This window comes from Rhinolophus hipposideros (assembly GCF_964194185.1).
Source record: "Rhinolophus hipposideros genome assembly, chromosome: 11".
Taxonomy (NCBI): Eukaryota; Metazoa; Chordata; class Mammalia; order Chiroptera; family Rhinolophidae; genus Rhinolophus; species Rhinolophus hipposideros.
In genome coordinates, this window is record NC_138057.1 from 76,947,178 (window position 1) to 76,970,911 (window position 23,734).

The 23,734-nt window shown below is 48.7% G+C and overlaps 2 protein-coding genes across 7 annotated transcripts in view; one reads left to right on the forward strand and one right to left on the reverse strand.

Moving 5' to 3' along the window:
- Positions 1-12,845: 12,845 nt before the first annotated feature.
- On the reverse strand, positions 12,846-17,659 carry NAIF1 (nuclear apoptosis inducing factor 1). 2 transcript variants are annotated; one of them, XR_013994459.1, is made up of 3 exons: positions 16,915-17,659; positions 14,675-15,201; positions 12,846-13,443 (listed from the first exon to the last, which is right to left on the reverse strand). XR_013994459.1 is itself a non-coding variant. In XM_081066744.1 (2 exons), the coding sequence occupies exons 1-2, from the start codon at positions 17,423-17,425 to the stop codon at positions 14,729-14,731; spliced, it is 984 nt and encodes a 327-aa protein (XP_080922870.1). In that variant the 5' UTR covers positions 17,426-17,659; the 3' UTR covers positions 12,846-14,728. The 2 variants fall into 2 exon arrangements, 1 of the variants encoding a protein (XP_080922870.1); XM_081066744.1 differs by having other exon boundaries at positions 12,846-15,201.
- Positions 17,660-18,520: 861 nt separating this feature from the next.
- The window catches only part of SLC25A25 (solute carrier family 25 member 25), a 34,459-nt gene continuing 29,245 nt past the window's right edge, over positions 18,521-23,734 (forward strand). For 3 of the 5 annotated variants that reach the window (XM_081066604.1, XM_081066609.1, XM_081066610.1), the window contains exon 1: positions 18,522-18,864. In XM_081066604.1, the coding sequence (XP_080922730.1) occupies positions 18,610-18,864 (255 nt within the window). In that variant the 5' untranslated portion in view covers positions 18,522-18,609. Of the gene's footprint in view, positions 18,865-23,734 lie in introns of all 5 variants that reach the window. The other 2 variants (XM_081066600.1, XM_081066606.1) reach the window with 1 other exon arrangement.

A 23,734-nucleotide genomic window follows, 5' to 3' on the forward strand; every position in this document is an offset into this window, starting at 1 on the left:
GCCAAGATGGAAGCCACAGTCCTTTATTACCTCAAGTCAGAAGTGACACACCATGACAGCAGGCCACTCTGCCACGGTCACTCAGACCGACTCTGGTACACAGGGGAGGGGCGTCCCAGGGCTAAATACCAGGCATGGAAGAACAACACTGGGGCTATCTTGGAAGCTGCCACTGCAGATGCCTGCCAATGAAACGTGTAGATTTCCCCTTGTCTATGTTCCAAATACTGCTGCAGTGAACCTCTTTGCTTGCTTCCCTTTGCACACCTGTGGGAGGGAGGTTTTCTGTGGGATACATTCCTCTGGGAAATATACATGCATCAACTCACTGGGTTCTCATTACACTACAGGGAAGCAGAGACAGTCCTGTGCCCACTTTGTAGATGACCACAGGGGCTCAGTCTCCTCGGCTCAGTCCCACAAGGATCCTCAGCACCTTCGGGAACACAGGGGCCTCGGTATGAGTTTTCTAGATAGCCTCTTTTGATGGGAGATGAGAGCCAATGAAGCTGAGCAGCGAAGATGACCGTAAACCACAATAACATCAGTTGCAGCCCTGGATCTGCTTTAGGTAAATGAAAGGTGGAGCAGGGCCACCACCCCCATCAAACAGATGAGGAAACTGAGGCTCAGAGAGGCAGAGAGCCTCAGGCTGTACAGGTGGTCAGTGACAGAACCATGGATCATACCCATGTCCCCCGACTCCTCCCAGATTCCCACCAGCACAGTGCCAGGCACTGAACACACATCAGCTCCAAAGAACCCGAGGAAGTCAGCTCTATTCTTCTTCCCATTTGACAGAAGAGGAAAGTGACGCTCCAAAACAAGAGGTGTGAAAATGCTACAAAAGCCACAGGCAGGCCATGGATATGTGCAGGTCGGGGGCTACTGGGGGCTCTCCAACAGGGCCAGAGGAGAGAGGAAGGAAGGAGGAGGCAGGGCCTTACGTCAAAGATTAGCTCCTGATGCCCTGTTATCGAAAATTCATATCTGTGAGGCAGAACCGGAAACAGGATGTGGGTTTCCCTTTAAGGGGCTGTGCCCCAAAAAGACAAGTACCATCAGATACATGTAAACACTGTGGGAGAGGCAGTACTGCTAAGTGTCAGAGCACAGGGTCTGGAGTCAGACAGGTTCCTAGCTGTGTGACTGCAATAGGTGGCTTGACCTCTCTTGGCCTATTAGAAGCACTGGTGAGATAGCCGCTAAGTAAATGGTGACAAGGGCTCTTTACAATAATAGGAGGTGGGAGCAATTTTTTTGCCAAAAGAGGAGGCAAAACCAATGGACTAGATTGGCCAGATTTATCCCCCTCCCCACCACAATAACCACTGGCAGCCCTGTACCCCAGACACCCTAAACAAACACACTGTTATGTAAAAAGAGTGAGCTTGCTGTGTAAGAACAGCTTTCAGACATGTCCTTAGTCCCCGCCACCACAATTTCAAAATCCACATTGATGTCTCCAGGCCCCTCTTGTGGGGCTGCACTGTCCTGAGGCCTGGCTGCTGACTCAGGCACTCACAGCTGTGTTCACGGGACCTGCTGAGCCCCCAGCTACCTTGCCCTGCCCTGCCCTCCCAGAGTCCACCTCTGAGGGCTCTGCCTGGACCCCATAAGTGTGACCTGCATTTAGGAGCTGCAATCCAAGCTCTCAGTGATGTCCAGAGCATGGGGTGACAGTAAGGAAGGGAGAGACTAGGTTCAAGAGAAGGACACTGGATGGGGGTTAAAGGCCCAGGCCTAAGTCTAACTCAGCATTAGTCTTGCTCTGTGACTTTGAGCAAAGCCCTGTCTCTCTCTGGGCCTTACCACCGAAGGGACAGGGACGCTAAAAGCAACTCTTTCAAACTAATCACAACAGAGGTAACATACTCTGGAGTAAATAGCCCCAGGGTTTTTGACTCTTGTCTATCACTTACTGGCTGCATGACATTAAGGAAGTCACAACCTCTCTGAACCCCAATTTCCTTGTCTCGAAAATCTGAATAATCATCCAGGATTGTTTAGAATATTAAACAAAAGCATAGGCAGGAAGCACAGTGCTTTAGCCACAGGAGCTCAATAAACAGCACCTGTTCCAATTAGCTCATTTTATTTTTCTTTAAAATAGTTATTTTATCACAATAATGCCATACTTCAGTGACTCTAGTTCATCAGTTCTAACATATATCATTAAACACACTACCAGTTATGGCTGTCAGGCGCATGATGGATTGTAAAAAGATACATCTCAATTTTAAAGACGTTTCAATATGAACAAGTGGGCATCTTAGAATTGATAAAATATGATATGTGCATGGGAAAGCAAAATCGACTAGTGTTAAAAGGAAGAGAACAACACACGGTGGTTTCCTGTCTGCTCCTCCCTAGTCTCCTCATGATACCTTCCCAGAAACAACCACTTTTGAATCTTTGAGTTTGGGGGTTTTTTTCCTAGAATTTACGCATCTCATATTTCTAATAAGCACAGACTGCTATCTTTTGATACATTTGGTTTTTTGGGGTTTTTCTTTTCTTTTAAAAATTATTTATTTTTTCAATTACAGTTGACATTCATTTTATATTAGTTTCAGGTGTACAGCATAGTGGTTACACATTTATATAATTTATGCAGTGATTTCCCTCCCATGAGTCTAGTATCCACCTGGCACTATTCGATACATTCATTTTAACCATTAACTACTACCTGTCTACTATCTACCTGATAAAGGAGGATTTAGCTCTCCTCCCCCACCCCATTTCCTCTCCTCCATCTTCCACTGTGGAAGTAAATGTTACAATTGAGATTAAATCCCTGGTCACACTTCAGATTTGTACACATTTTTGTGCAACTTACTGAATATATGTAATACCTCAATTAAAAAATCACTGTCTTCACATTTTTCTTACGTAAATATTATTCATAACTTAGCATTATCCCTTTCTTTCTTTTTGTTTTTCCTGAAGTTAATACTTACTTTTTATTACAGCTTTATTAAAATATAACTGATGAAAAATTAACTGCACATGTTTAAAATGTACAGTTTGGTAACTATGGCTATAAGTGACCACCTGTGAAACCGCCACCACCATCCAGACAGTGATTAACTCCTTTACCCCCATGAGTTCCTCATACCTCTTTGTGATCCTGTCTTTCTTACCCTCCCGGATGCCCCACCCCATCAAGGCAACCAGCGATCTACTTTCTGTCACTGTAGATCAACTTGCATTTTCTGGCATTTTATATCAATGCAATCACACAGTATAAATTCTGTTTTGTCTGGCTGCTCTCATTCAGCCTCATTATCTTGAGATTCATCCATGTTGTTCTCATGTCGATAACTCATTGCTTTTTATTGCCAAGTACTGTGGCATGGACACACCACGACTTGTCAACCGTTCACCTGCTGCTGGACATTTGAGCTGCTTTTGTCTGTTATGAATAATGTGGTTACGAACCTTCCTGAACTAGTCTTTATGCGGACATCTGTTTTCATTCCTTGTGGGTAAATACCTAAGAGTAGATGTGTTGGGTATGCAGGAAGTGTAGGTATAACTTGATAAAAACTACAAAATTGTTTTCTAGAGTGGTTGTTCCACTTCACATTCCTACCAGCAGGATATGAGAGTTCCGATTGCTCCGCGTTCTCACCAACACTTGGGATGAAAGTCTAACCATGCCAGTGGGCGTTTAGTGGTATCTCCTTGTGGTTTTCATTTGTACTTGCCCCCTGACTAATGCTGTTGAGTATGTTTTTATGTGCTTATTGGCTATTCATATGTCTTCTTTCGTGAAGAAACTGTTCAAATATTTTGCCCATTTTAAAATGGAGTTGTTTGCCTTATTATTGAGTGTAGACATCTGTGTATTCTGGAGACAAGTCCTTTGTCAGAGATACGTATTGCAAATATGTATTTGCTCATTCTCTTAACGATGACTTTTGATGAGCAAAAGTTTTAAATTTTGGTAGAGTCTGACTTATCAAGTTTTTCTTTTATGGTTTGTGCTTTTTGTGTCCTAAGAAAGCAATGGCTTAAAAAAAAAACAACAAAAAACTCTCGACTGTCGTTTCAGTAGGAAGACAAATTTGGCAAGTATGAATAATTCATACCTTACCAAGGAACTTCTCTTAGCTCATGTTCTTCGGTAGGAAATTCTCTCACACCCTGATTTGCATCTCCTTCCATCACGGGAGGTCAGACCGACATGGTAGAAGGAGTAAACAGATCTAGCTTTCACTCTTGGCTTAAACCACTCACAGTTCTAAGCCTTGGGAAAGTCCTTTCATCTTTTGTGGCCTCAGTTTCCCAATCCAGGGAATAAGGGAAATGTCACAACCTCAGGTAGAGGTGGCAAGGTCAGACACGGAGAGGGTTATCACAGGGCTTTAGGCTCCGCAGGTAAGCCAGTGGCCTTCCAGGCAGCTAGGGGAGGCCTTTCAGCCACCTCAGACCTTTACCGTCAGGGCTCAGGTTTGACAGGTTCTCACATCCTCATTGCTTGGGAGGGAGACTGAAGCCAGAAAGGGAAAGGGAAGCAGAATCACACAGCAGGGCAGGGCCTTTGACTTCCGTCCCAGAACTGCCTCTGGGCTAGACGGGCTGGAAGAACTGGCTATGTCCTCTCCCAGGGGTGACAGAAGAGCCTGCTCCCCGCCTGGACAGGATACTGCTGAGGTCTCCCTCCAGCCTCACCCATGCCCATCCTCCAGGAGGCCTGGAGCTCTCTGGGCTGTGCCCCGGTCTGCGCCTGTGGTTGTCTAGCGTCACCTACAGGACACATGGAGAACGACATGCCGCAGTGTCTCAGCCCGGATTCCGGAAACTCTGGGCTGGAAAGGCGCCCGGGGACAGAGCGCCCTTGTGGCCCCTCAGAGCTCTGCGTCCGACGCTGGTCCCTTGTTGGAGGCGCCCCATAAATCCACAAAAAGTATTGAATCAAATCCAGGACACCTTCAGTTGAAAGATGCATCATTTATTTTTGTGCCACTAAAAAAGAAAAAAGCACCACCCGGGAAAATATGACACAGGACTTTCTTATCACTTAGAAATTTTATTATATGCTATTGAAGGTGTCCTTTTAAACTTAGACATTTTTTAAAATCATGTATCACTATGGTGCATACATAAAAAGGAAACTATGATCAAAATAATGTAGTGAACGATATTCCCGGAATTTTTCCACGTGCAGAGTCTGACTTTTCTGCATCACTCTTTGAGTCATTGAGGTCTGTGTTCTTCCAGTTAATGTTGTCCAGTGTCATCAAGACACTCTTGTCTCGGGGATGACCTCCCAAGCTGCAAGTTTTGATGTGCATGTATTGACGGATATGTCACAGTTGTTACCTGGTCACTGCAGTTGTAAAATATGTCCTGGTTTCAGAAATGTTAAAATGCGGGGTGGAAACATCCCTTAGGAGGGATATGCTGTTAGCACTGCTTGTTTAACAAAATTACTGAGGTGCCTGCTCTATACCAGGCCCGAGCAAGGGGCACGAGACACAGCTCCAAAAAAGACTGTCTCATCCCTGCTCTCAGAGTGCTCACCGTGCCCCAGGGAGACAGACATCAAACAAATAATCACGCAGACACAATTGTTTAATGACTACAATTGTGCTCAGAGAGAGGTCAGTAGCAAGGGTGATGGTCTGGAGTCAGAAGGCTTCCCTGAGGAAGTGGCCTCTGACCTCTGATGAATGACTAGGTCCTAGCTAGGGAGAGAGGCTGAAGACAAGCATGGCAGAGGGAAGAGCATATGCAAAGGCCCTGGGGTTGGGAGGAGGAGTGTAGGCGCTCCAGTATGACGCCTGTGATAAATGAGGGGGAGAGTGGCAGGAACCAGTGCTGGAGAAGTGAGAAAGGGCAGATCAGGAGGGCCTTTTTCCAAAGTACAATGGGAAGCCATTGTAGGACTTTAAATTGAGATAGAAACTGAGGTGCAAAGGGCTAAATAATGTGCCAAGTCACAGAAAGTGATGGAGACAGAAATGGAAGTCAGGTCTGGCTGGTTCCAGCACCCAAGCTCTAAATCCTCGTTGGGGAGGCCAGAGGGGACTGACTATCTGATTCACCTCCTCACTGTCCAGCTGAGGAGACTAGGGCCTAGGAAAAAGAACAGGCTGGACCTGAGTCACACAGCTGAACAAGGGCTAATCTGGAACCCAGGTTTCCAGTCTCTCAGGTCCCGCCAATAATACCCCATGCCACCAAGACCTCCTGACAGAAGAAGTGGTTAAAGGGGAGAGGCTCTTCTGTGAGGATCTGCTGCAAATGGCGGGAGGGAGTTGTGAATCAAAATGCTGATAAGAAAACTGGGACCTTGAGAAATAAACTACCTCTTAGGTAAGGGTCTCTTGGGAACAAGTAACAAGAATCACCTGGGTTAGTTACCACAAAAAGTGGAAGGGGGTATAAAAATAAGGGCAGGCAGTGGGGGAGGAGGACTTGCATGGCGATGGGTCAGGGCTGGAAACTTTATGGAACCCTGGTCATTTAGGTCACTTACGTCGGACTCTCTCAGTCCTGCCTCTCCTCGAATGTTCCCTCCTTCCTCTCCCTCCGCTGAGCAACCTTTTCTACTTCTTGGTGTGTGAGGTGTAAGAAGGTTCAAACAGCCATAAAGACGGAGCAGGTCTCTGGATCCCAGTTGCAAATTTGGGGGAAAGAAAACCAACTGGCCCCGCTTGGACCAGGTATCCTCTCCTGGTTCACTCCATTGTGGCCAGATGAGCGGAATCATGTGGTTCAAACAAGGAGGAAGGATAGTGGAAAGGAGGAGAAGCAGAGGTTGGCCAGTGTTCTCGAACTTGAGGTTTAGTCAGAATCACATAGGAGCTTGTTCAAAATGCCACCAGGGTGCACACACATGCCCAATACTACCAGTATCTCTTTTCATTGGTCAAAGGTGGGGCTCAGAAATATGCATTAACAACCCCAATGGTCCTATAGCTAAAGACCCTTGGGTTATAACTTGAGAAACAGCTGGTCTAGGCAAATACTCTGAAGATATTTTGACCTGGAATTTGAATTGCAGATCCTTAAGCGGGGGAGAAAACATTAGCACTCTTTCAGCTGCTAACGACAAACACGTGCTTAAAATAACACAAGCAACACTGGAAACTTGCAGGTGCTGTAACCACCTTGTTTCCCCCAAAATAAAACCACGTCTTATATTGTTTGCTCCAAAAGACACATTAGGCTTTATGTTCAGGGGATGTCATCCTGAAAAATCATGCTAGGGCTTATTTTCCAGTTAGGTCTTATTTTCGGGGATTCATGGTAGTAAATCCAGGAAGGTAGACTAACTTCAGGAACTGCTGGATTCAAGTACTCAAACCCAAGCTGAAATCTTTTTCCATCCTCTATTTAGCCTCTCCTAGGTTGGCTTAATTATTAGATGGGCTTTCTCCACTGTGTGACCTCCCTAGAGCCTCAGGTTTTCATCCCATCAGCTTAGAAACTTCAACAGAAAGAGCAAAAGTCCCAGGGCAGACTCTCATTGGTCCATCTGGGTCATGTGCTCACCCCTCACCAATCACTGTGGACAGAGGGATGCATTACTCTATGGACCAGTCCTGGGCTACATACTTACCACTGAAGCAAGAATTGGAATCCCTCCCTAAAACTGCATGGACTGAGAGTAGAGGAGGGGTAGTTCCTCAAAACATGAGTGCCACGGCCAGAAGGAGCTCTGGGTGCTGAGTAAGCACTAAAAACGGCCAGAAAAGATCATAGAGGCCTTTGGCCCAAACTCCCTCCCAGACAGGACCCTGTCGGAGGACTGCCTAGACATAGAGCTTCTACCAGCCTCAGCCTCGGTGAGATGCCCTGTGGTGGCCAGTCCCCATTTGTGCTTGGTTCCTGACAGGCAGGTGGCATGTGAGTATTATTGCCACGTTTGTCAAGACTGACTCAGCTCTGAGCAAAGCAAAAAGGCCCGCCCAGTTCCTCCCAGGGAGTCAGGCCTAACGTGGGCAAAGGAAGGGAATCTGGAGGGGCATCCTTACTAGGGACCCTTCCAGGTAGCCAACCCCCATCATATGGACTGGGAAACTGAGGTACATGACAAAGAGGGATCTGGCACCAGGCCTCCTGCCTACCATCCTCTGCCTCTAGCTGCCTTCCTCTAGCTCCTCCCAAGGGGTATAAACTGACCCCCAAAGGGTTAAGTACAGAGCTTGCAAACTGACTTCCACAGACTGACTCTAGCCCACAGGTGTGTTTTGTTTGGCTTGCACAGTGTTTACAAGTATATAGTAGTCAACATGTTTAAACTGGGAGATTTGACCTAAAAGCCCAGGTTTCTGGCTGCTTTTGTAAAAAAGGGAGTATCTGGCAGGATGAACCCCCATTCCTGGCTGTCAATGTTTCCTGAAGCCTCGCTCAGCCTCCACCTAGCCAACCCCATGCAGATGCTGGCGGAGCCTTGAGCGGGGTATCACACATCGACCCCCGAAGTCCACAGGACTCTGAGCTGAGTGGCTGTGACTTCAGGATTAGCAGGATCCTGGGAGAATTCTGCCGAGGGCTCCCCAGGTGGGCCCGTTCCTGCCTCTTCATTTCTTCATGTGCATTACCTTCCTGAGCCAGGCCCCGTGTGGGGCTTTGGGGCTTCACATCCCCTCACGTGATTCATCCCCTTCATTGATCTCATTGCATCCTCAGCCCCCTCAGAGGCAGGGGCTGCACAGGAGGGGATACCCCACAGCCTAGCAGGGAGATGTGACCTGCCCAAGGTCACAGCATTCAGGTGGGGCAGGGCCACTCAAGGCGGGGCTCCTGAGGCACCTGTCTCAGGTCCAGGGGCCGCAGCTCCGGAAGGCTGATTCATGCTCACACTCTCACAGCAGGCTGACTCACAAAGAGAAGGCTGCACACCCAGGCACACCTAGGGTAGACTGCCAGTTCTGCCAGTTACAAGTGACATGCCACCAGCTGAGTCTTGCCTATAGTCTCTTCATCTATCAATTGGGGTAAATGTAAAACATTTTACAGGCATTCAGTTCAACCAACACTACAATGAACAGTGTATGGAATACCTGTTCAGGGACTCTGCTCTGCACTTGAAAAGTAACTGAATAAAACAGCTGCTATTGCTATAGGACCGGTGTTCTTTATTGGGGATGATTTTGCCCACCCCTCAGGGGACATTTCTGATCGTCACAACTAGAGAGGAAGTGTTACAGGCATCCAGCGTGTAGGGGTTAGGGATGCTGCTAAATGTCCTACAGTGCACAGGACAGTTCCCCCACAACAAGGAGTCATCCAGCCCCAGATATTCATCATGCTGAGGCTGAGAAACCCTCCTAGAGCAGTACCCAGATATTTAAACATGTGATGACAGGACAGTGTAATGAACATATGAGAGAGGAAACACAGGGTGTGACCCAAGAAGGCTCCCTGGAGGAAGTGACACTCAAGCTGGATGTGAAGGATTAATAGGAGTTAGGAAAGTGATGAGGAAGAAAGTTGTTCTCAGCAAGAGGAATAGCAAGGCAAAGATTTGGAGGGTAGAAAAAGAGCCTGGCATTTTTAAGTAAGTAAACTTTCTTTCCTTTTTTAAGAAAAAGTTCCCCAGTTTTATTGAGATATAATGGACAAGGAAATAAACGTTCAGTGTGGCTGGAATGGAGTACAAGGTGGGAAGCAGCATCCGACCATGAAAGGCCTCTGTAGGTCATATTTAGGAGCTTATACTTCACCCTGAGGGAGAAAGGAAGTCACTCAAGGAATGAAGCAGAGAGCAGCCTGATTAGATTTGCTTCTGAAGAACCTCCTCCGAAGGGCCTGGAGGCAGGGGGGCCAGTGAGGGGGCTGCTGTGGGTAAACCAGGTGAGAGAGAAGGTAGGATTGGACTAGGAGAAGGAAAGCGTGGATAGATTTGAGGGATGTCAAGAGCAGGAATCTTTAGTGGATGTGAGAGGTGAAGTAATGGGAAGAATCCAGGATGTCACCTAGGCTTCCAGCTTAGACAACTAGGGAATAGAAGTATCATTCACAGAGCTGGGCTAAAGCCTGGAACAAGGTCACTGAAGCCTAGGGGCTCCCAGTGAGGGGATCAGTTAGAAAACAAGGAAGTCCACATGGGATGAGAGTTAGAGACTCTATGCAGGGAGCTGTGGGAATGCACAGCAGGGGAGGGTCTACCTGGGCTGGTGGGTAGTTGGGAAGGGCACCTTGAGGAGGTGACATTCAGGCAAATCCCTGAAGGCTGCCCAGGAGTTGGCGTGGGGTTGGGGGAAGAAGAACAGAGACAGTGACCTGAGTTGGCAGAAATCTGGCACATTCCAGCATGGCCTCCACGCTGGACAGGCCATTTCAAGAACCACATCCCTCTCTCTAAATATTCATACCAAGTTTAGCTCATCAGCTCTAAGCAAAAGAGTGGGTGTGTTCCTGCCTGTTGCTCTCAGCAACCACCTTGCCACTCTCTACCAATTGTCTGGAATTTCTCCAGGGGTCAGGAAGTCTTTTCAGACAGATTTCCAAGCAGGTCTGCACAGATGGGCCCCTTTCTAATGTGCTTTTTTCTCCTTTTAATCTCTTGACTCAAAACTACCGGCAATAGAAAGTAGCTTCAATAGGTTCTTTCAAAATTTGGGCGTGTACCTATATTTTCTTTGCCTCCTAATTGGTGGGCTGGAGGGAGTCCTCAGCTCCCCTAGGAATGTGGGAGAGAGGCTATCTTTCACGGGTCTGGGGTCTTGATCCCAATTTGTAATAAAAGCAGCATGTTAGCTTGTTTCCAAAGTTGGCCACTGTCAGTTTCAGTTCTCCCTGTATACACGAGCCATGCCTCCATCCTGAGTCTATCCCCGTGAATCTGGGCTGGCCTGCGATTGCATGACCAAGAGAATATGCCAAAGCGAGGCTGTGCCAGATCTAAGCCTAACCTTTAAGAGGACTGGCAGTTTCCACTTCCTTGTTCTCAGAACCCCACCCCAAGAGCCCAAGCTGCGGCATGGAGAGACGCGTGTACAGGAGAACCGAGGGGTCTTCCCCAACTCCCTGCCCCAGATGAGGCCCAGCAGACTTTCATTAGGCAGCATCAACTTGCAAGGCATGTGAGTGAGCCATTTTGGAAGCGGATCCCCCAGGCCCAGTGAGCCGCCCCAATGAACACTCTGAGAGCTGCTCTTTCTGAACCCTGGTCAAACTGCAAAATCGTGAGCAAATAAGTTGTTTTAAGCTATTACGTTCTGGAGTAGTTTGTTACACAGCAATAACTCACGGAAATAAGCAACCACGGTCATTGGGCACCTACTCCGTGCCCAGCACTGTGCTAAGTGTTTATAGGCACTAACATGCTGACTTCTCACGTCAACCTCACTAGAGAAGGATTTCTAGCTGAGGAAGCCTTGGCTTGGGGAAAGTCAATGAGCCCATGCCAGGGCACACAGCCAGCAAGAAGGTGGCAGATGCCAAAGACCTGGCACTTACCTGTGAGGCATCTAGGTACTGGCTGCAAACCTATGTGTGATCTTTCAGGCCCAGCCACAGGCCATCACGGAGGTTCTCCATGGCAGACCAGACTTGGGGCACAGCCAGTGCACTGCAGTCTCCAAAGGGAATTGCAGTCAAAGAGGCAGGGCCCCTGGCGGCCATTTGTGCTCTTATGCATAGCTGATTTCCCAATCCAGTTGTTTCCATGCGAGGCCTCTTTACTGGGGGCTGTCAACCGAAGACTTCCCCGGGTGCCGCTGCCAAGACTTCCCTGTCGGGAAGAGTAGGGAAACTTTGCTCTGACTCAGTACTCAGTACTTTTCCACTCCTAGCCCTCACCCCTCTCGTCACCCCCAACACACACACAAGTCCAGAACACAGCAGGAGGGTTCCCTCAGCAGTCAGATGACTCCCCATCTGCAACACATCTGACCCTTGCCTGGTGATGTCCTGTGGGACACTGAGGGAGCTGGCACTTTCTCCTCTTGCTTATATCATCACAGTAAGTGATTACGGGCTTGACTGTTACATTTTGGCTTGTTGTCTTAATGGACTACTGTGAAACGGGGCAGCTCAGCTTCTGACAACTTGATTAGTTGAGTTAAGAGCAGTAGTTAAGAGCACGGGCCACTCCAGGAATAAAGTAGCTGTGTGACCTTAAGCAAATTGTTTAACCTCTCTGATCCTTAGTGTTGTCTTTTGCAAACTGAGAACCATATTAGTATGTAATTCACGGGGCTGTTGCAAGAAGTCAATGAGGTAATGCTTATAAGGCCTGGACAGAGCAGGGGCTGGATAACTGTTAGTTTTTATTATTACTAAATGTTGGAGAGAGTGATAAGTATGTCCAGGAAGGCAGTGATCCCTCCAGAATGAAGGCCAATCTTAAATGAGACTCTCTGCTTGGAGAAATTCCGGAGAACCAACCCTCCCTAGGGTACGATCCCCATTCCACCTGAGTTTGACTCTTCTAGTCTCTGAGCCAAAGTTCTTAATCTTTCACCAGAATCACCCAGAGCCTGTTTACCGTCCATATTCTTAGAGCTCTCCTTCCAGGACACCTTCCAGGTTTTGGGGAGGTGAAGGGTTGGGTATGTTTAACAAACACCCTAGGTTATTCTCATTCAGAGTCTGAAACACTGCCCTAAACCAGGGCTAGGCAGACTTTTTCTGTAAAGGGCCAAAGAATAAATACTTTTGGCTTTGTGGGCCAGATGTCTCAGTTACCACTGCTCAACTCTGCCACTGTAGCGCAGTGTAGCACTCCTTTAAGTAAATGAAGGGGTGTGGCTGTATTCCAATAAAACTTTAATTACGAAGACAGACAGAGGCCTGACTTGACCTGTGGGCCATAGTGTGCCAGCCCCTGCTTTCTGCCAGCCCATATCTCTTCTATATATAACGCATAAAGGCACAGACATGGGTATTAAAAAAGTGGTATTTCTTTAATTTAAAATTGTGACCTGGAAAGAACCAGTCAGTTTAAGTATCCAGGTTTCCTCTTTACAACCAATTGGGACAGACACAATATTGGCTCAGATTACCAACCCTAGAGAAAAACCAAACCAAATCAAAAATCCTCAGGATGTCCCTGCAGCTACCCTGCTGGGGCCATCGGGCTCCACTGCAGGAGGGCACCCAGGTTGCCAGGGGATGTTGCTTTCCAGCCACGCTGAGAACAACTTTCCCTACCCCCCGCCACCCAACTCCCTCCCAGGCCTGAGTCCTCTCCATTGCTCTGTAGTGGGCCCTGCACATGTCCTCCACAGAGAGGTTGATGGCACGGCAGTCACCTCCCAGCCATCTTTGGGGCACCTTCCCATGACTGCAACAGTGGAGCTGAGCAATTCTCAACGTCTGTGCCCAGAAGGGCAGCACCTTCATTGTTTAGATGAGATCTGGAGCCTTGAGTTGTACCATCAGTCACGTGTGGTCAAGGCACCGGCAGTAAGATGGCAAACTTGGGAAATGACCTGGGAAGATGCAAGGGTCTTGGTAATCAATTCAATCGATTTCATTCTGAAAACGAAACAGACAAATGCTATCTGGGTAAACTCCCTACACACAAGAAAGAGCATCAAGATGGAGCAGGGAACCACCACCTCCTTCAGGACTCCAGGTCTGTCTGCTCTTCCCCAGCACAGAAATCAAAGGTTCCCCCTTCTTAGGTGGGTGACACTCCCACCTCATACACTCAGGGCCAATCAGGCCTGTGGTTTCATCTAGCCAGCCAGTGAGGGGTCTCAAAAGAACTCGAGGCTCTGGATAATGTGTGAAGGGAGTCCAGGATACTGAGTAGGCTTTTTTTTTGCACTGAATTTTGGAAGCGTGCAGTCAGTAGAGAGGAAAGGAGGAAGGGCATGACCAGAGCAGCCCTTGGAGATCCTGGAGGCCTTCCCAGAAGGGGTTCATGGACAGAATAAATACAACTGGCTTGAAGTAGGTCTAAAAGGAGCCAACAAGTCACCGCAGGCCCACTGTAGTGGAGCAACTCGTTTCCACACTGGTTTGCTTTCTCTAAAATGTACAGCACCCAAATCCTAATATTTGACCTGAGTCAAAGGGGTTGGGACAAACCACTAAAGGGCTGCCCGGGGGTGCAGTGGAAGACCAGATGGGAGCCAAGCTGTCCCCACCACACACAGCATTCCTGAGCCCGGAGGGCCACATCCTGGGTATAACGCAGAGGCAGCTCAGGGCACTAACAAGGGCCCCTGCTGTATACAGGGTGGAGTGGGTGGGGGGAGAGCATGGCATTAAATAGAGTCCCCTGAGAACTGAGGTGCAGTGAGGAGAAAGGGGTGGGGCTTCCTCCTCAGGCCCAGTCACTCTGCCTCCCAAGGGAGGAAGAAAATATTACTGTGCATTCCAGCACCACTGATAGTATCTTACTCAAAAGGATGGCACCTGCGGGTGGGGGCATTTCAGCACAGACCCCCGGCTGTATGACAACCCCCAGTGAGAGCCTTTCTTACAATGGTCCTAGACAGAGTTTGGGTCATGTCACAAGCCCTGGCTCATGATAACACATGTCCCATCAGCAGCACCTGACCCACAGCTAACCAGTCTTCAGTTCCTTAACAAGGCAGCTTAAGCGGTGCCGGTAAGAGAGGTTGGGTCCCAGGACCCCAAAAAACTCCTCTTCCCAGTCTCCTTTTCTCAGAAATAGTGGACCCCCTAAATGTCCACTAAAGAGGGAGCTGTCCACGTGGCTGGCCCAAGTCGAAGACCAGTCACCGAACCCACTTACGAGACCACCGCAGTGTCATCCAATCACAGCAGAAGGCTGGCTCGACCCCTGCCCTCACTGAATGATGCTGTCCGGCTGCCCATTCTGGGCCACCTGTCCAGGGTCAGAGGTGGGGGCAGGGTTGGGCGTGTTGTTCTGCAGGTAGCGGCGGAAATCTTTGATCATGGGCCGGAGGACCTGGATAAGGACACTCAGGGCTGCCTGAGTGCCCTCCATGGCCTGAGCCTGGCGCTCCTGGGCACAGGCCTGCACCTCCTGGGAGCGGCGGATCATTTGCAACAGGTCGTTCTGCTGCTCCAGGTGCTGGGCGATCTCCTTCACGTGCAGATTGGTGACCCGCTGCTCCTGGATCAGCTTGGCTGAGTTGAGGGCAATTCGACTCTTGAGTGCCTGTGGCTTGACTGAGGGGTCAGCATGCTGGGCCATCATCTCCACAGGGGCTTCAGCTGGCAGGGGCGGGGGGGCCTCAGCCGTGCAGTACTCTACCACCCCCTCCTCAAGTGTGTGATAGGTGGTCTCTGTGGGGACTGTGGACAGAAAGAGCAAAGGCAGCGTCAGGTCACTTTCTAGAATGAAGCTGGCCACGTGGAGTGGGGAGGAGGCCATTTAGCCTTATTCTGGGGAATTCAGGCCTCCTCTGACTTTATAGTTATTCACGTACCTCAATCTAGAATCTCAGGGGTTTAGAATCTTAATCTACTTCATAACCAAAGGGTCAGTCACAGATCTGGCAAAAGCAAAGATGCTAATAATAATACCAGCAAAAAGTTCAGAGCACCTACTATATGCCATGCACTGTGCTAAGCCCTTTGCACTCATTTGCTCGACAAATCCTCTTGATGACACCAAGAGGTCCTGTCATGGTCATTGGCAGAAATGAGGAAATAGAGTCAGAAACCTGGAGTGACTTGCTTAAGGTCACACAGCTTATTCAGCAGGTCCAGGAAATAATCCCAGGTCTCCCCAACACCAGAGTCCATCGTGCTCAATACCCCCCCACTGGGCTGCTTCTGGCTCATAAAAGCAGGACCACATGTTCCCCATAGCGCCAGAACACAGCAGGCATCTTGGGTGGGACACTTTATATGAGCTGTTTGTAGCCTCACTGATCCTACCTCCTTCAGTGCTTTCTTGACTTCTATGGCAAACCAGAAAAGGAGGTGGGAGTGTGGCCGCCGCAGCTAACGTGCCCAATAAATGCTTCCCTGTCTCCTTGATCAGCCTGCTCAATGGGATACCTAAAGGTCCTTCCTATTCCAGAATAGCAGTTGATTTAGGCCAGTGTTCAATCCCCTTTCTTACCTCAACATCCTTGAGAAATATCCACTGCAGGGGATGTCGTTCATACACCCAATTCCCCAAAGCCCCACTGAGAACCACTGATCGGCACAGTTCATAACCCAGCACAAAGGAGCAGTTCACAGTCACTGATGCAAATCTCATCTGAACGAAAAAGTCCAACCCAAGCTAGCTTTGTTGTTATTCACAACTGAGAACATTTGCAGGGATTCTAGGTGGGCTGTTTGGGCCTCCATGCACAGGGGAAACATTAATCTTCTCCACCCTTCCATGCCAACATCAACTATATGTCCTCACCCCGACCAGGAAGACCCCTTTCTCTTCTGAGTCCTTAGGTTCTCCCAGAGATGTGTCTTATCTGTCCTACTAGAATATAACTGGCCTGTCTTAGACACCTAGGTAATCCCAGTGCCAAGCACAGGATTCGGCACAGACTACGTGCTAACGTTTGGTGAGTGAATGAATGAGTAGATTAACACCAGAAACCACGAGGGTCCTCAGCGGTACCCGATCGATGTTCGCCGGACTGAATGAAAATCCAGAATGTCTGTCTGGAGTCTGACTTGGGCATTATGATTCCCATCTATCTACTCATTCAACAGATGTACCCTGACTGCCTTCTATGTGCCAGGCCCCGTGATAAGTCCCGTGGGGACATAAACATGGTCTCTGTCAAGGACCACACAGTTCAGTCATGGACACAAACGGTGACAAAACACAGTTGAGAGCAATCCAGCTCATCAGGAGTCCAGACTGCATGCTGGAGAACTCCCAAAGAGAACAAGATCACTTCTGTCTGGGAAACTCTTGGAAGGCCTCTGGGTCTTCCAAGACTCCCATCTGACCTTTGACCCTTTGTAATCAAGCTTCCCAAGGCTGCCCAAGCTCTTGCTGGCCCTTCCCATTTATGCGCGCTGGGCTGGGCAGGAGAGGTCACTCACTCTGTGTCAGGGTGACCGTGGCTGCGGCTGCAGTGGCTGTGGGTCCGAGGGCCACAGGGTGGATCTCTGCGGTACTGGGCAGGCTGATGATGGTGGCCTCGCCCAGCAGGTTGCAGATGCGCTGTTGCATGGGGGTGAGCAGCACGGGGGCTACAGCTGGGCCACCGCCACCACTGTTACCACCTGGCCCTGGCCCACCGGCTCCATCTTCCACAGTGGGCCCTGGGACCTCGCCACCCTCCACGGCGGCCCGAACTTGGGCAACCTTGCGACGGACCTCAGTCTTGAGGTCAGACCATTTCTTCTTGACCTCAGGCAGCTCCCTGCGGCAGGTGGCCACAGCGTTTACCCTTCTCAGGATGCCATGCCAGGCCGCGCTCTTGGCAGCTAGAGGGACTCCGGCGTTGAAGTGGTTCACCAGCAGGTGCTTCTTCAGTTCCAGCTCCTCCACGATGATCTCCACCTCTCGCTCAGAGAAGTTCATCTTCCTCTTCTTGGCTGGGACGGCCATGGCTTCTCCTCACCTCCCTTTTTAAAGAAATTATAATCCCCTCAACCGCCCCAATTCCCCTTCTCTACTTCCTCCGCCTCGCCCCTCATCCAACCCCCTACAGGGGATAGGCCGGGCTTGCCAAAGGCCAAGCACCAGGCCTTTGGTAACCCCCCTCGCTACGCAAAGTGCGTAGGGCCAAGCGCCGACTGGCCCAGCCGCTGCCAGCCAGCTGCGTAATGGCTTCCTGAATCTGCCTCTTCCGCCGTGGTGTGCGGAGATCCGCCCACTTCCCCTCTTCCCGCCTCCCAGCGCTTTTCCAGGGGAACCCGCCCTTCTGATTGGTCGCGGCTCAGTATCACGTTGTTCATTGGTTTTTTGATCTGTCGCTCAGCTACAGAGTACGCCCACTTATTGAATTGGACTGATCATTGGTCTAAAGGTATGTCTGTCGCTACAGAGCTCTCCGCCCACTAAGCCTTTTATTCACTTCCATTGGAAAATCGTCCTGTCGTTCAATCACCAGTATTATTTAACAGCATAAGCTGTTAAATTCAGCTATTTTATTGGTGATTTTAGGTAGTTAGTTGATCGAAACCTGGCCTCCTGAGGCTCCCTAGTGCTTTCGGCCTTAAGCCGTTGGCCAATTAATTTTTTTTAATTCCGCACACGGGCTCAAACTCTGGTTTGTAGCCGCAGCTCACAATTACTCCTCACACAAATCCTGTTTCCCATCGGAGACTACTTCGTAAACGACCGCTCCTCCGATCCTTTCGGTTCTGAAGTCTAAACAGTTTCTCAATGGAAATTGGACACGGTGCCTTCCAATCTGCCAATCACATGACTTCTGCCTATCACGACGTGAATTTCTCTCTTCAGCCCGGCTCAACCAATCCCCGCCTCTGTCAGTTTGAATCGGCCCCTGGCTGAGCCGGAATCGCCCCGCCCTCTCCATTGATCTGGGGTGTCCCGGGAGGTGTGGGCAGTCTTCGGGGGGGGCTCCGCCCCTCGGCAGTCCGGGCCTGTGACTGGCCGGCGACGCGCCTGGGGGCGTGGCCATAGAGGGAACGAGCGGCGGGGCGGGGCTCCCGGAAGCGGCCCCTCCCGCCAGTTTGCCGGCGTCTCGGATCCCGCGCTCGCAGTCTGAGGACACCGGCTGGTCTTCCGCGTTCTCCTCGCCGCCCGGCGCCCCTGCCTCGCGCCCGATGGTGAGCAGTGTGTTGTGCCGCTGCGTGGCTTCCCCGCCGCCGGACGCCGCCGCCGCCGCCTCGTCGCCCGCCTCGTCGCCAGCGTCTGTGGACCCGTGCGGCGGCGCAGTTTGCGGGGGCCCGGACCACCGGCTGCGCCTGTGGAGCCTCTTCCAGACGCTCGACGTCAACCGCGACGGCGGCTTGTGTGTCAACGACCTGGCCGTAGGGCTGCGACGCCTAGGACTGCACCGCACCGAGGGCGAACTCCGGGTAGGCGACGCGCACGGTCCGCCCGGGGGTGCGGGGGCCCCTTCAGCCCCAGGACCTCGGGGAAGTCCAGTGACAGGTCTAGGCTTCTGGGTGACAGATCTGAACGGCCCGGCTTCTAGGGCAGACCCTGGGGGCGTGGCAGATCTGCTGGACGGCCTCTTGAGCTGGGTGGGACCCCCAATTGACAGACGGATACCCAATTTATGCTCTAGTGGGAGTGGAACTCTTTCCTGACCTCTGTGGGCGCGTGGTCCAGGGGGAAAGACTCTTCGTGCACGGGTGGGCATCCTCTGAGCTTGCTCTGGCTTTCCCCAAAGTAGAAGGTCAAGCAAGTCTCAGAAGTCTGCCTTGCGCCACCTCTTGACCTCAAGGCTAAGCTTGATGCACGCCCCTAGCCACCAGTGCCGGGTTCATCCATCCTCCAGCGGACCCCTCCCTTCCGCTCTCGTTTCCATGCCAGCCCTGATCTGGTTCTTTAGAAACACGGGGGAGTTGGAAAAAATGGGAACTGGGGTTTCTGGTCGTTCTGCCATGGTGTGGGAGGTGAGGACTGACAGTTCTCAACATTTAGGCTCCTCTCCGTTGACATACTTATCAGAAGGTGGATGGTGAACCCTTGCAGGGCGGCAGATCATGAAAGAATCCGGGGGGAAATCCTTTCTAAAAGTGAAAGTGTTGCACACCCAGGAGGCATATGGATACTCTTGTTCAGCAGTGGGCTCTTGGCCTAGGGAAAGAGGGGACAGAACGGCCATCTCTGGGCCTGCCAGAAAGAGAAGCGCTGCCCTTTCTTTAGAAGAACCTCAAGCAGAGGCTGTTTCTTCCCCTTCTGTCTCTCATGGTATGTTTTCCCACCTGACTTTGTAGCTGTAGCTACCCCTTCCCAAGTATTTCCCTTACTTGTGACCTGGAGGATTACTGAGTACTTTACTTGGTAACCTGTTTCTCTTAAGTGAGTTCATGTGGTCCATTTGTACATAAAACAAGTAGAGCCAACTATGAAAAAAATCGGGTAAAATGCCAGAGTTAAACCAATTTTGTTTGTGAGGTGGGTGGGTGTTTTTAGCGCATGTCCAAGATATCTTGGATCCACATCCAAGGTATTCAACCTACTTAGGATCTGCCTAGGAAGAAGACCAAGGGTAACGCTATGCAACATGCAATCGTTGGGTAAAGTCCAAGAGCTTTAGAAACAAGTTAAACAAATTTTTTTTTTTAATGTTACACAAAATGACAGCTTGCTATTTTCCCATCCAGATCTGATGAATAAGTCCCTTGGAAAGATAGTATGGCTAAACTCAGAGGGTCTATGCCTTATGGGCTCAGGGAGGTGTGGGCCCAGGTTTACCTTTCTGCTTTTGTGAACCTCCCCACTTGGCATGTGCTGCCAGACTCATGGCGGGCATCTGACTGCGGGAGCGTATTCAAATGTTTACACTATGCTTTGTGCCTCACCTAGAGTCACAGTCCCGCAGTTCGCAGCACATCTGATATTGATCCTAATCCATTTTTCTGGCAGCAGATTTCTAAGGGCAAATAAGGAGAAACCGATCGTTTTTCTTTTCAGTGTTGAAAGAAACCTTTTTGATTAACCCAAGGGAGGCTAGCCGCCGGGGGTCACATTGGCTTTAAAATCTTTGACTCTGTGCCTGATCTAAGTTCTGTTAGATGAAACAGTTCTTGTTTATTCTTTTGGTGTGTTGATTTAGTATGGGCTCGATTTCTACAACTCTTTCAGCTTTTGACTAAGTTAAATTATACAGCTTTGAGACTGGGAATGATCTATTTTATTCATTTATGACCTGTAGAGGTATACATGTTAGTCCTGTGGCAAACGGTGTAAGTATTAAGAGAGGGAATCTGCCTTTTTGTAAATAACTGGGCAACAGGAAGACACTCTGCCTCATGAACCCCCATACCACTTCCTGTTGAAATAGTATCAATGTGAGCCCCATACAGAAAAAGCAGTCCTGTAGTTTTGCAGAACTAGCAAAGCCAAAAGAGAATTTGAGGCCCCTTGGGTTGGAAATGGGTCCTCTGCCTTAGGAATAGCTGTTGAAAGACACATCATTAAATTTTGGCGGCTTCATATGACTCTTAGGACCAGTCTGAGATGGTAGGGTTTGCTCAGGAATCTGCTAGGAGTGATTGGGTGGGTGATGGGTGAACCCAGGCCATGTGACTATACAAAGCCCCTTACAACAGGTTGGGTCAAGTTTTCTTTAGATAGAAACCAGCAATCTTTGCCCCCCCCCTTTTTTTTTTAGAAGAAATTGGAATAGTCGAGGAAAAATGACTTAAAATGGAAGTGGGCAGAGAAACTGATGGCAGCCAGCCAGGGCAGTTTTCTTTGTAAAGGACATGTGGGCAAGAAGCCGGTCCTGGGACAAAAGAAGGGAAGGGTTTGTTAAAGAAAGAAAAAAGATGACGACAGAGGTAGTGACTTTGGGAAATGAGGCTTCAGCTGGTGCTAATTATAGCATTGCCTATTTAAGGCATTTTCTTGTGACCAAACAAAATCTTTGTCTTCAAACAAATTTAAAACATAGGTTGGAACTCAGGCAGCCAATTAGAGGAAGAATGCAGGCTGGGTTAGATGTAAACAGTGTCCCTTTAGCTGAGTCTTGTGGGGCTCTCCGAAGGGGCTGGTATTTAATGCGGGTGAGGATTCTAGAAGGTGGTGTGGTTTGCCGATTTAGAGACTTGCATATGCACCAGCTAGTTTAAGCCTCACAATAACTTTGTGTAGTAGGTAAAACAGTGCTTTCACCCCATTTTACAGAGGTTCAAAAATACTATAAAACAACTTCAAAACTCATTTGACCACTAAGGAATTAGACCAGAGAAAGAACGGGAACCATCTTCTGATTCCTGCTCCACTCCTATTTAACTATACCCTTTGTTTCTGAGGAACATGAAGAGAGTTCCAACCTGGGCTTTTGGGAGAATTTGAGAAAGAACCAGTTAGAACTACATCTGCTATTTCCAAAATAGGTTTCAAGATTATCCAGAGATTATCCTGTCAAAGAATGAGAATCCTCCCTACCCTAATTCTCTCCTTGACCTCCTGAGCAGTGTACATGAGGCAATCTCTGTTGACTTAAAATAATTGAATGGAAAATCATTAAGGTCAAGTTGGTATTGCTTAATCAGACAGTACTGTTAAACTCTATACCTTTTAAACTTTTATTTATTTTAAGTGTGTTTTTCTAGGACCCATCAGCTCCAAGTCAAATAGTTGTTTCAATCTAGTTGTGGAGGGTGCAGCTCACAGTGGCCGGTGCTGGGATCGAACTGGCAACCTTAGTGTTACAAGCACCGCGTTCTAACCAAGTGACCTAACGGCTGCCCCAAACTCCATACCTTTTAAATGTGTGGCCATTTGGGGGGAAGGTGTTTGCCTAAATAGCTGGACTTAGAAAAGACAGTCTACAGGGAAAAAAAAAAAGCCTTTTTCATAGAAAAGGGGTAGACATCATTTGATATAATTAGAAAAAGAAAAAGGCTATTTGCAGCTTGGATTAAGTTCATGTATTAAACTGATTACGTTATATTGTTGCAGAATTGGTTCCTGGCTCGAAGTAACCACCATCAAGATAAGATTTTTTTTTTTGAAGTTAGTTGATATTTGGAAAAGTCGAGTCAGGTACCTTGATCGGAAGACCAAGGAATATGTATGTACAAATATAGCAGAAGAAGCCTGCTCTGGAGCTTCATTTGGATGAATTCCTTTGATGTTCAGAGTCATTAATTGCTTGATGTCTCACAGAAACCAAACAGGAATGAGAGAAACGAATACAGTGGTACCTCGGTTTTCGAACATACTCCGTTCCGGAGACCGTTCGAGTTCTAAAACGTTCGAAAACCGAGGCACGGTTTCCCCAAAGAAAGTAATGCAAAATGGATTAATCTGTTCCAGACCTTTAAAATCAACCCCTAAAACTGCAAATTAGCGTGAATTTTACTATCTAATGATACCATAGATCCATAAAATTTATGGCGTTCGTAAACTGAAATGTTCGTCAATGGAGACATTCGAAAACCGAAGTACCACTGTATTTTGCTGATACTCATTTATTCATTTCTAGTACAGCTGTAGGTTGGAGTCAGTAAACAAGGCCATCCTTACAGAGGACTAGTCTCATTAAGTCAGGGCAGACTTCTCATTTTAACCATTTCTTATACTGACACGAATTTGGTAGAACCAAAGCATTTGATCTTGGAAGGGTCACTGGCCATTACAGGCCAGCATCTGGGGAGCACTCCTCCTGGAGTATCCTTCACAGATGGCCAGCCAGCCCATTCCATTGTGGACCCCGCCGGGATCATGGTGAGTTCTTTCTTAGGTCAGACTGAAGTCTGTCTGCTTATATCTGTTCCCCACTTGCCCCAAGTTTTACCTTTAGGAGCAACACACGAAAGTGATCCAAGGGCCCTTTAAGTATCTGAAAACAGGTACCATTTCTTACTGTAGTCTCTGTGCTATGAAAACAGTGGGTTTCATCATGCACTTCTCACATCAACTGTCCACACCTTTCACGGTCCCTCATCCGAGGCAGTGTACTATGGGAAACATACAGACTTTCCTTGGAAACATTACACTAAGAAACCAGTCACAAAAGACCATATATTTATTATGTGATCCAGTTATACGGCTGGGAAGGGAGGGGAATGGAGAGGTAGGAAGGTGATAACTAAAGGGCTTGGGGTTTCTTTTTGACATGATCAAAATGTTCTAAAATTGACTGTGGTGATGGTTGCACATATCTATAAATATGTTAGAGACCATTGAATTGTACACTTAAGTGGGTGGTTTGTATGGCATGTGAATTCAATAAAACTGCTTTTATTTTTTTATTTATTTTTAAGT